The sequence below is a fragment of the Diospyros lotus genome, chromosome 4 (genome assembly GCF_014633365.1).
Source record: "Diospyros lotus cultivar Yz01 chromosome 4, ASM1463336v1, whole genome shotgun sequence".
Lineage (NCBI taxonomy): Eukaryota > Viridiplantae > Streptophyta > Magnoliopsida > Ericales > Ebenaceae > Diospyros > Diospyros lotus.
The window spans coordinates 19,396,116-19,409,236 of record NC_068341.1 but is presented as its reverse complement, the minus strand read 5'-3'; the positions used below and the strand labels follow the sequence as shown (position 1 = coordinate 19,409,236).

Sequence of the window (13,121 nt, the reverse complement as noted above, 5' to 3'; positions counted from 1 at the left end):
ATTTAATTTAAATTTTTTCATTTATAATTTAATATAAGTCCATTACTTTAAGAATTAAAAATTATAAAAAAAAAAATCACTAACACAATGACAAATCTTAAAGGTGATGAGATGATGGGTATAAGACTCTGAATCCATATCTAATCTATATGTACTTCATAAATATTTTTTTATTTTATGTAAATTCTAGAGTAGAGTAGAGTAAGAAGCAGCACTACAGTTGATATTACTAAATTTTTAAATTCCAGTCAATTTTTTTAAATTTTAATAATTCCCTTCAACTCTTTTTAAACACTAAAAATAGAAGTTTGGAATCCATGATCTCAATTTAAAAATAAATCTACAAAAATTTATATTTATTTAAAATTTACCTCTAAAATATATATATATATATATATATTCCTTTAATTGAATAAAATTAGAGCTTCAAATTGTTTGTATGAATACGGGTGGGTAGAGCAAAGGGATAAGAGGATGAGGACAGAAAAATAAAGTAAAGTAAATTTTCGTTATTGCTATCATTGTTGATGCACCCTTAATTAGTCTCATATATATTAAAAATTTTTATTAACAAAAGTCTTTAGTTTCAGATTCTATTTTTGTGCTATGTTGGGGGTACATTAATAATTAGTAACGAAATAATTATTTCATTTTACTATGTTTAGTATGCATGCTATTGAATGGAATGGAGAAAATAATTTAATAGATATTATTATTTCATTTTACTTTTTAGGTGCTAATTAATAAAATTATATATAGTTTGTTTAGGGTGTTAACAAGATATTATTTTTATCTTTTGGGTGTAAATGAAATTATATTTTTTATTTTTGGGTGCTAATAAAAGATTTTTTAAATTCTTAGCTAGGGGTGGGTGGGGGGGGGGATAAAAAATACTTGAAATACTTTATAAGAAATAGAATAAGAAATTAATCCTAATTCTCTAATGTGAGCTAGGAAGAAGTGGTTCCCTTTATAAAACATACAACCAATTCCCCTTTTCCCCCATTTCAGTGAAGGGGAACGTGCCCCCGATCGACATTATTGATACCACTAACCCTACCCCTACCCCTACCCATACCCCAAACCCAAACATTATCGACTAATTTAAAACCGTGTCTGATATATATATATATACATTATTAGAATTTGAAGTTGTATTATTGTTGTGATGCTTATTCCTAGCTAATTATTCTGGTGATTCATAGATTTGCATGATACGAATATATGTATTGAATAATAATAATAATAATAATAATTGAGGGCATTGACACTGTGACGGTGACGAAGAAGAATAATTTGTCTACCATATAAGTGGATATATATATATATATTTCCATTAAATTAAGGGCCCACAAAAAAAGATTTAAGATTAAATGAACAGTGTCTCCAACCCAACCCAACCCAACCCAACCACCGTTGGATTTTAATTGTTTTTCGGTGTCTCCTAACGTGGTGAACGTGCATTTAAATCCCTACTGCACCACACATGCATCCAATGCCATGACATGCCTTTGGACCCATAACTTAATTACCACTCCATCCCACAAACCCTTCGATCTCCATTTGTCCCCATCATTTTCTTTATACACTACACACACATATAACTTGGGGGCAGCTTCTATTTCTCTAGGTCCAGGAAAGACTCAGATGAATTATGGTTGTATATTTGAACCCCCCCCCCCCTAAGGGAGATGTTAATATTTTTTAAAATAATTAACTTGCTTGATTAAGTCTAGAGAATCATGACAATATTGTTAACAATATACCAATTGACTTATGACTTCACTTTAAACCTTTTACGAAGAACATATCATTTACTAATGAAAAATGATAATTTTGTAAGATTTTATAATCATAACATGTCGTTATTAACTTTTACAAGTCATTTTCTTCAATATTTATTATTATTATTATATAATCATTTAGACAGCTGATCAATCGTGATGATCGATTTTGATTTGAACTATTTGTTTCAAGTACTCTCCATGCAGTTTATTTTTAGTGTCTGGCGTTTTTTTATATATATTTTTTTCTTCAAAAACAATTGAACCTAATTAATTATTAAGTGAAAACGTAGGTACTGTGTTTGTCTAATTAAATCAATCATACAAATACAAAATACTATTAAGTAATTAAATTAGAATGAATATTTATAAAAATAACCTAGGCTACTACGTACAAGAATTAATTATACTAATAATTATTATTAATGGCCCACATGGGTGACGCTGGATCTAATTTTAATTAAATTCACATGGCTAGCAAGCATTGCTAGCATGATGGCATTTTCTTCTTCTTCTTCTTCTTCTTGTCAAGTCTTTCTCTACATCAACTGTTAATTGCACGCAATGTATATGCATTGATACGATTCGCTAATAAATAAATACATATTAAATAGTGAAAACAACAAATTAAAGAAAGTAGTAGTAGCTTATAATTATAGATAGATATATCGTAATTACGTTAATATAAAGAAATTTTGTAATTAAGGAAGATTAAATGGAGAGTAGAGTACTAATTAATTCACATGGGACGACACATGATTAAATTTTAATTCCACATGGCTACGGCTACCATGTTCTTATCAACCTTTTTTTTTTTTTTTTTTTTTGTATCCAGATGTAACTTTCAGAGAGGGGCCAGCAAAGAAAGGTTAGATCAGACAGCTAATATTGGTCCGTGTCACCAGGGCCCCACACTTCACCCCAGTTGCTTCAATTTTCATCCGGCATATATAATATTTAACCCGAATCTATCCTATATATACATTTTAACTAACTATAAAATTCCAAGTTAAATTTTTTTAAAATATTTATGTTTTATTTTTAATTAATTAGATCTATATATATATATATATATGTTGGTAAAATTTGGTTAATAACGTCATTAATCCCCTACTAATTAAAATGTATGATATATATATCCACTCTCTCTCTCTCTCCAAACTTGTATATTTTGATGTCTTCTAATTTTAAATTACTTAAATAAACACTATGATGATTAATTAATATTTTTGATTTAAAGACACTTTTTGAATCAGATACACATACACATACACATAATGTTCTGTCTGAGACCATGCATGGATTTATTATTATTATTATAAAATAAAAGAAGATTAAAAGTAAAAATTGGACGCGCTTGAGGTTGTAGGTAGGAATCAAATACGCGATACAAGCTGGTGGCTGGTATTTTGGAAATTAGTTTTGGGGAGCGGTGGCCGAAATGGTATTGGCGCCTTGGTGGTGGGCTGTAAAAGAGAGCTGGAAAATGATATCATATTCTGTCTGAGGGAGAAGAAGAGGAGAACTGGAAGCCAAAGGGGGGAGGAGAGGTGAGGTGAGGTGAGGGCAGCAGCCCACCCCTTTGGCACATTCTCCCTCACAGCCTGTTCCAACCGAATCATCACTGTAATCCTCCATAACAAATTCTTACAGATTGGGTCCCACCACACGCAAGTGGCTCATCCCCCTAAGCACCAACAACATTGCGTTGCGTCAACCTGTATCCAATCAATTTTCATTTCATTTCATTTCATTTCCTTTTCCTTTTAATTAAAATTATTTGATAAAAAATTTTAATTATCTCGACCGTGTTAAAACTTTACGTAATTATTATTATTATAATATGCGACCGATAAGCAGTTTATTTTTAGGAGATGGTTAATACATTACACGCAGGCATATGAATATTGTGACTGAGGTGCAAATTAATTAAATATATATATATATATATTTCTTATATGGGACCCTACCCTCATCAATCATAGGATCGGGCGGCAAACAAACTGGCCCACCGATCATTAATTACCATTAACCCACAATTATTTAACCCCAAATCCCCCATCAAATTCAGAGCCTAATCTAAGTGGGCTTTCAGATTCCACGTGAACCCTTCATTTTCCCAAATTAAATACACCGCCAGCTGGCATTTCCACCCTTATTTTTTAATTAACAAAATATTTTTTTTTCTTGAGATCAGTTTTGGAATAATCTGATATAATAATAATAATAATAATAATAATAATATGATGATAATAATTCTAGCTGTAAAACAATAAAATAAAAAAAAAAAGAAAAGAAAAATGACGAGAGAGAATCGGATGCGGAGGCGGCCAGCGAAGCAACAAAGTAATAGTAGTAGTAGTAGTAGTAAATCAAGTTTTGTAAGGCAAGCAAACCAAGTTCCCTATTTTGCCCTTCCGTGATCGGTGTTTTAACAAAAAAATAAATAAATATTTGAATCCCTCCCTCCCTCCCTCCCTCCCGTCCACAAACAAAGAAAATACACGTCTCTCTTCAAAATTCAGACAATTGTGCGTTTCACGTCCAGTGTTGTCACTTCATCATTCATCTACTGTACACCACTATGTAACTTACATCATGATTGTATTATTATGATACCCATTTTCTTTGGTTGGTTACCTAAGGCTGCTTGTTATCTTAAACCTCCTCCCTCCCTCCCTCACTCCTCACTATTTACAAAAATGTTTTCTTTAAAGTTTGTTCAAGTTATTAAAATACTCTTTTTTAAGTCGTCTCGCAAACAAAATATCACGGGACCGATTGTTTTTCCCAACCCCTCCTTAAATTTATTTATTTATTATTTATTTCCCATTTTATTTATTATTCTATTTATATAAATGTAAAATATTTTTTGTATATTAATTTATTTTATTCTACACCATGCTAACCGAATTAACCCTTAAATTAATTGACCATAAATTTTAAGATAAAGTACGTATACTTCAATTTTTTTTTTTCTTAAAAAACTTTTAACAGTTAAAAGATTCACAATCACCACGTTGGGATTAGATGATTGAAATCATGAGGTGGAAAGGCTTGCCGTATTACCAATGGCACTGTTCCTTGACGATTTATTGACAGCTTGTTCATTTAATAGCCGATTGGGTCCCTCTTTTTTGCATTATTTATTAATGGGCCCGTCGTTTATACTTATTATATATACTTTCTTGACCCCACAGCTAGGTTTAGGGTAATTTGGCAGCTTACGCAACCCATAAAACACCATTATTTTTGGGTTTCTTCAATCAAAAATATCTTTCACATTTGGAACCATTATTTTCTTGCTTTCAAACTCTTTTAAGGGTCATGGGGGGTTTATTTCAAATTATATATATATATATTTAAAAATAAAAATAAGATCAACTACGTACCTACCATAAAATATTTGAAAACTATTTTCAACAGTACTCATCCACGTGTCACTCACCAATTATTTATAATGTGTAAATAATTTAGTGATTGATTTAAAATCTTATATTTTTATTCGACATATATATAATGTTGGATTCGATTAATATAAAAGGGTGAATGATTCTTAAAATTTAACAAAAAGTATAAATATGAGTGTCCTGCTGTTTAGTGCTTAGAAGCTCCCAAAATGTCATGGGCCTCGCTCGTGGGCATGGCCCCTCCATTTTTGAATAATTCAAATTAGAATTGATCTTAAAAGCATACACAATTCCGTGCCATTTATTAAGGTAGGTGTCACCCTAACTGAATTTGTCACCATTTAGTTCTCCTCATAAATGATTTCGCCTAATAACAAAGACCTACATCTAACACAAAGCATAATTCAACCTTGGCCCCACCCAAAAATTCATTCTTTTAATTAGCACCAGTTTAACAACAATTTCCTTTTTTACATAATAAAAAAAATTAATAACATCATTGATTTTGAAGATTATATATAAATTATTATCTTTTTTTTTTTTTACCTAGTAAAATTATAATATCATACAGACACAGAAATTATGACTTATATAAAAATGAAATTTAAGACTTGAAATTCAATAATGCTATGGTCTATTATTATGTATATTACAAAATTCTATTAATTAATAATAAAATAAATTATCATGACTTGTTAGAAGCCGCAGTCGGGCCTGTTTGCCGTCGTGGCACAAAGGGAGCCACAGTGGCTCCCAATAAATGCCAAGACTAGAGGTTGATAACTCAAGTAAGCGAGGTTTAATTAGCCCCTAAGCGGAGGGCACTTCGGGAAAAGAGCAAAAGTGAATTAGCAGAAGAGAAGAAAATAAACTGTGGGATAATTTTTATTTTATTTGGGCAATAAATAAATAAATAAAAAAAAAATTAGAGGTGCGGGTGGCGGCATGTCACCGGGCATCCACGATTTATGAATAATAAGATGGGATGCATGTTAGGGGTAAAAGTGTAATTTGGGGGGGGGGGGGCGTGTGACCGAAGCCAGCCCCAGCCAGCGTTCACTGAAATCCAAAAGTCCCCCAAAAGGCAAAGGTGACCTACATGGGCCGGCCTTTAACTATATTTAGCTGGACAGACAAAAACCATGTTATCACCATCCTCTCCATTTGCATCTCTCTCTCTCTTTCTGTCTGTGTATTTGCAGTTCAATATATACAAATTTCCAATTTAATGATATCTATGGACTTAAAGGGTCTTGGAGAATTTATCTGGCAGTAACGTTTTATTGAAAAAGAAATTCTATAAGAACAATTTTGGTAGGTGAGATGAGATGAAATGTTGAATGGTAATCTAATAGATTAACATATACAAAAATGAAAAATCATAAAATAAAGACGATAAGTTTTTATGGTAATTATTGCCTTATTTTTGGGGAAAAAATCTTAATATTATAATTTAAAATATTAGGTAAATCTGGACATACATTTAGATTTAGCTAATAGTAGTGACTGCAGAAGCCGACATGGAAGTCAATTTTTTAAGAAATTCATATGAATTATGAAAAGACTTCTCATCCTTTTAATATTATTCAAATCAATAAATGTATTATATTTGTTTTATAATTTATTAATCTTTCTGTGGGCTTCTCTCTCATTATTACTGAGACAGCCCAAGTGACCCTTCTGCTATGCTTTAAAACTTTTCAACAGAAAGAGAAAGCAAAGAAAAAGATCAAAGATTCCACAGCTAATTAAATAAAAAAAAAAAAGAAGAAGAAGAGAATTAATCTTGGGGTGGTTTTTATTTTTATATTTTACTTGCTTCTTTATTTATAAATAAATCCCCAATTCAATTTCCTTGTGCTTTAGTTTAATTTCTTGTTGGACCTGAGATCCCCAGAGCCAGAGGAATAACTAATAAATTCACCACACACCCATCTATCTTCATTCATAAAACCCTCGGAATTCACCATCCATCCATTTCCGTTCATGTATTTTTATTTTTTCAGCCCTTGACTGCACAGGAGCAGCAGCAGCAGGAGGAGGAGGAGGAGTTGCCCTCTATGCTGGGCGTTTCGGCCGTTTTGGGAGCCTCCACTGGCGATGGCGCTGCGGATGATGCCCACCAGCAGAGCTTCGGCAACGGCGCAGCCGCAGCCGCAGCCGCAGCTGAAGTGGGTTCGAGCTCCGGGGGGCTGAGTGAGGAGGAGAAGTTGAGATTCGAAGAAGGTGACCGGAATTCAGGCGGAAACAGGTGGCCTCGCCAGGAAACGCTGGCTCTGTTGAAGATAAGATCGGAGATGGACTTGGCGTTTCGTGACTCCAGCCTCAAAGGCCCATTGTGGGAAGAGGTCTCAAGGTGATGATGATTCCAAAACCCGCATCTTAATTTGTTTGTTTTTTTATTTAGTCTTCGGTTACTTTCTTCATTCAGGTCGAGATCTGCAGGAAACAGGAGTTCCCAGTAGTGGGTGCTTGAGCCAGCATCTTCATTTTCTCGCCAATTCTAGCTTTAGAAAGCAAGAATTAATTCTTCCGATTTGTCTCCAATTCAGCTCAGCTTTTCTGGGTCTATATATGATTGCTTCCCCATAAGAAGAAAAGAGGGGAAGAAAAAAAAAAAAAAAAAACAGATAGCTTTGATCCCTGGAAAGGCATATCTTTTCTGGGGTTTTTCAGCAACTACTATTTCCTTTTTGTTTTGAATTACTGTTTCAATCATGGAGCTTAATTTATGTAGAAAAGCTACTAGATTTTGTTGTATCGATGGATTCAAAACAGGATAAAAACGGAAATGAATTACTTGAACTGTTGTTTTCAGGAAACTATCGGAGCTTGGATATCATCGAAGCGCCAAGAAATGCAAAGAGAAATTCGAGAATGTTTACAAGTACCACAAGCGAACCAGAGAAGGCCGAGCTTCCAAGCAAGACGGTAAAACTTATCGATTCTTCGATCAATTAGAGGCCCTGGATAATCATCCAGCCCCACTCTCAATTCTTCCAGCTCCATCTCGGCCTCAATCCCATCAAACAGCTCCGCCGCCGCAACCGGCGGCGCCGACTAACCCTCCAGTTGTCGCAGCTGCAACCACTGTTTCATCGGCTACAAATACTTTAAATCCTATGAATCAATTTCCACAACCTGCTGAAGTGCAAGCAAACCCTACAAATCTCTCTTTCAACGCTGCGATTCCGTTGAATTCTTACCAGAACAAATCGGCGGGTCCGGCTTCGGCGTCCAGCGATTCCTCGACGTCGTCCGACGAGGAGCCGGAGAGGCGGCAACATCGGAAGAGGAAATGGACGGACTTTTTCCAGAGGCTGATGAACGAGGTGATCGAGAAGCAGGAGCAGATGCAGAAGAAGCTTCTCGATGCCTTGGAGAAGCGGGAACGCGATCGCGTGGCCCGGGAAGAAGCTTGGAGAATCCAAGAAATGGCGAGGATGAATCGCGAGCACGATCTTCTAGTCCAAGAAAGATCCATGGCCGCCGCCAAAGACGCCGCCGTGATCGCGTTCTTGCAGAAGGTATCTCAGCAACAAAATATCCCAAACGTAAACGTAATCCCCCAAACCCAACCGCTGCCGGACAATCCACCGCCTCCACCAGCCCCACCGCCACCACAACAGCCTGTACTACACACAGCACCAACTCCTCCGCCGCCGCCGCCGCAACCGCAACAGCAACCGGAAAAAAGGGATAATGGAGTTGAGAATTTGATGGCTGCGAGCCCATCTAGATGGCCAAAAGCGGAAGTTCAAGCCTTGATTGGGCTTCGGAAAAATCTGGATCTCAAGTACCAAGAAAACGGACCGAAAGGGCCGCTGTGGGAGGAGATATCGTCCGGAATGAAGAAACTGGGCTACAACCGGAGCTCGAAGAGGTGCAAGGAGAAGTGGGAGAACATTAACAAGTACTTCAAGAAGGTGAAGGAGAGCAACAAGAAGAGGCCGGAAGATTCGAAGACATGCCCCTACTTTCACCAGCTCGACGCTTTATACAGAGAGAAGGCCAAGAACGAGAACAATTCCTTGAATCCCAGCATGGTGCCGATCATGGTTCAGCCTGAGCAGCAATGGCCGCTTGCTCAAGACCAGCAGCAGCCGGCATTAATGGATCAGAATAATCATCACGACGAACTAGACGAAGAAGAAGATGATGAAGAGGAAGAAGATGAAGCAGGTGGGTTCGAGATAGTAGCAAACAAGCCGGCAGCTTCAGTGGGCACAGTGGAGTGAGGTGGAAGCAAAGAATCCAAAATGTGGCAAAAGAGTGGCCTTTTGGATGTGGGTCTGGCTAGTGGAGGCCGTGGGCCGGCCGGCCGGGGGCATTCCAGGCGGCGGGAGGTGGAGGGGGGCGGAGGGAATTAATTTGACATATACAAGGGAAAGAGATGGGGTTTGTAAGGCTATAGTGATAATTTTATGCTTATTTGTATGATTTAATTATTGTTTTGCAAAGTGAATAAATTGAAGAGGAGAGTGGGGATCAAAGAATGAATTAATAAAGAGACAATGTTGTAATTTTTATTTTTATTTTTTATCTTTCTGTTGTGGGGTGTAAATTTTTAAAAATGGTTGTCAGTGTTCTTTTTTATGAAGATAGAATTGTTTCTTTTTTGGTAATTCTTAAAATAGGATTATTGTTTCAGGACTTTTTAATTAAATAAAGGAAGGTGGCATACAAATTAATAAGGGAAATGGTAGTCGTATATATATTGAGTTTGTTTCACAGTGTGTACAATGTAATGTAGTGTGCTAGGTTTAATGCACAATATATATATATATATATAGCACACAAAATTTCTAATCAATAATTGTTGATAAAAGAGCTAAAAACAAGTAAAAAAGTAACTGCTACTAGTCCCACCCCGCCCCTCGCCTGTCCAAATCCTAGGTTCCCTGGAGTAGATGTAGATCCCCCATTCCTGCGGCCTCCATGGCTTTTCACCTCCTTGCCGACTCCTCTCTTTGCAACAACATGCACAAAGTTTTGGCTTACCTGGCCTGAATCTCTCTCCCCCCCCGCGCTTGTTTCCCTCCCTCAATCTCCCTCCCTACACACCCATGCCAATCAATCATTTGAATCCGTAATCCCCCATTTTCAGGCTCCTAAAACCCTTTCTTATATATCTGTCCTAGCTATCTGTCTCCTCATTGAATCCCCGCTCTCCCCATCTCATATCTTCCTCCCTCGCTCCCTCCCTGACTGCCTTGTCTCAAGCATTAACCTATTCCACCCCTTTTCTACGTACTCCAACTTCTTCAATCAGAGCCGACCCCCAACGAGCTTAGATTTTTAGTGATTGTAATGGGCTTTCCCTTCTTCAACAGGAGATGCTGGTTTGCTCAGTATTCAAAGCATGGCCCTCGGCCATTTTTCCTCTCATTCAACCGAAGCTGACACTCGAGGAGCCCATATTTTCAGCGGGTGCGATGAGGTTCTCTTAGCTGCTCTACCCAATGGGAGTCTGGGAAAAGTCTGATGAAACCCTTTCAAGTAGTGTCTGTCTAGGTTTTTGGGCATTGGAAACAGCTGTTCAGTATTTTGGGATTGCTTCCTTGATGATTTTGTTCTGGCTAGCCAAATAGGTTTGCGTTGATTCCTCTAGTTATGGGCTTTATTACTCTTGGGGGTAGATTTACTGGGTGCATCCCCTATTTTTCGTTTTGGGTCATCTAATCTTTAACCGTTTTACAGGATTCTCTCGAAGATAATTCAGCTAGCCTCCTGGTTGGCGTTTAGTTGGTGCCGCGTGTGCTTGCCCTAGGTTTAACCCAAGTTCGTAGCCTACTAGCTCTTTAGAAATCCTTGCCTTTAGTGGCTTCCCGGTGCCCGTGCCCCTTCTATAATGTTACGTTTGCTCTTGTTTTTTTTTTTTTTTACATGGCCCAGGAGTCCAAAGTTGGCCCGAATAATTTTGGAGAGGCTGCCCTTTCTTCCTGATTTGTCCTTTGGTAAATCACAATTTATACACACTTAAAATAAACTTTTAAGAAACGATTATGTTTACTCTTATTTTATTTCTACACCATTTTGTCTCGAGCCTTTTGTTTTGGCTCAAGGGGAGTGTGTTTCTACTTTTTTTTTTTTTTATTTTAATGGCTATTCTAGCATAATAAAAAATTAAACAAAAAAGAAAGAAACTGTTAATTTTAATTTTGGTGCTTTATTTAGATGTTTTTATTTCTTTTCTTTTTTCTTTTTGGTTAAAACTAGCCTCATTTAGTAATTTTATAATAGTGATATATATACATGTTCATCATGCTTTAATTTTAATTTTATATTTGTGTACTAAAGTTAAAATTGTAATTTTTCATATAACGTATCCATTTAAATAGCGTCATGTTAAATTTTATCCTACAGTTATAAGAGAGTTGAAACAAAATTATTATACAATTTTTTTTAAAAAAAAATAATGTGATTATTTATGAGTTTATATTGCATGCTCCATTAACATGTCTTTTAATTACAAAAAAAAAGAAAAGAAAAGAAAAGAAAGAAAACACCATAGAAGATTGTTAATTTAATTTTCTCATAATTAAGCTAAGCTCCTGAATCATTAATTACAATATATAAGAGAGTACGTAGTAAGGACATCAATTACTCGATCGTGTATCATTAAACTAAAAAATGTTAATAATTATTAAACATGAAATTAATTAATTAATTTATGCTTAATTAAGATGTCGATGGAATATTCTGGGTGGGAGACGAGTCACCAGTCCCTAAAGCTAGCTACCACCTTAATTAATTACATGGTATCGATCTGTGCTATATATATATCAATTTGCAAATAATAAATAATCCATATATATTATATATATATATATGCATCAAGACACCTTTTCTTTTAATTAATAACTAGAATAACGTACGTAGAAGCTTATATATATATATATATATATATGAAGAAGATTAATATATAACTCTCAAAATTATTTTTGTGTAAAAAAAAATCTATAAAAATATAACACTTGGATTATTAAATAATTAATTAAATATAACTCTTAAAATAATATATATATAAGATTACAGGAAAGAAAGATTTTAATTATAAATTGAGAAGGCGATGATGATATATGTAGAGAGAGAGAGAGAGAGAGAGAGAGAGAGGGGGGTTTAATTGGGTTGGAGAGGTTAGTTATAGTTTAGATATGAAAATGGGTTTACACACCAACAACAATATTAGCAACAACAACGACAACAACATGCATGCCAACTTCACATGAATAATTCTTCTTCTTCTTCTCCTCAAGGGGGTGGGTGGGTCCCACCACATCACATTCACCTCTTTCTCATCAATTCTCCCCAGCCCACCATGCACTTACTTGCATGCTTTGACTTTTTTTTTTATATTTTTTTAAAAAATTTAATTTCTTTCAACAGCCCAACCCCAATTAATTCCTTCTTCTTCTTTTTCTTTTTCTTGTTTACCAACATTAATTAATTCATTGCCTAAAACTTAATCTACTTAAAGATTTACTGCCCGCCTACAGTTAATTATATATATATATATGAGATTTTATTTTATTCACTTATAACTATAAAAATAATATATATATATTATCCTTTTTTCCTCTAAAAAAAATAAAATAAAATAAAAATAATATACAAATACCACCCCCTCTTCCTGTCCCTATCCCTATCCCTATCCCTACTTCGATCTGTCAAATTCAAATGAAGAATTAATTAATTAGTTCACTAAAAATACTGTTTTAACAATTTGTTTTGTTATATTCATTCACGCGATGGTGCAATATTAATTGATGGATGCATATATGGTCCATCTAGCTAGATAGCTACATTGACTTGTGCATGCCATATGATTTTGTCCACTTTGTTGGGAGGGCGGGCTTGAAACGCTGTCCATTCATCTCAAGGGGCCCACTAAATGAGTGGTCAGGATCAACGGATGGATCGAGCG

General features: G+C 35.3%; 1 protein-coding gene across 1 annotated transcript; it reads left to right on the top strand.

Moving 5' to 3' along the window:
- Positions 1 to 7,060: 7,060 nt before the first annotated feature.
- LOC127800488 (trihelix transcription factor DF1-like) lies at positions 7,061 to 9,813 on the top strand. Its single transcript, XM_052335113.1, has 2 exons — positions 7,061 to 7,550; positions 8,013 to 9,813. Exons 1-2 carry the CDS (start codon positions 7,255 to 7,257, stop codon positions 9,430 to 9,432), a joined length of 1,716 nt encoding a protein of 571 aa, XP_052191073.1. The 5' UTR covers positions 7,061 to 7,254; the 3' UTR covers positions 9,433 to 9,813.
- The last annotated feature ends 3,308 nt before the right edge of the window (positions 9,814 to 13,121 follow it).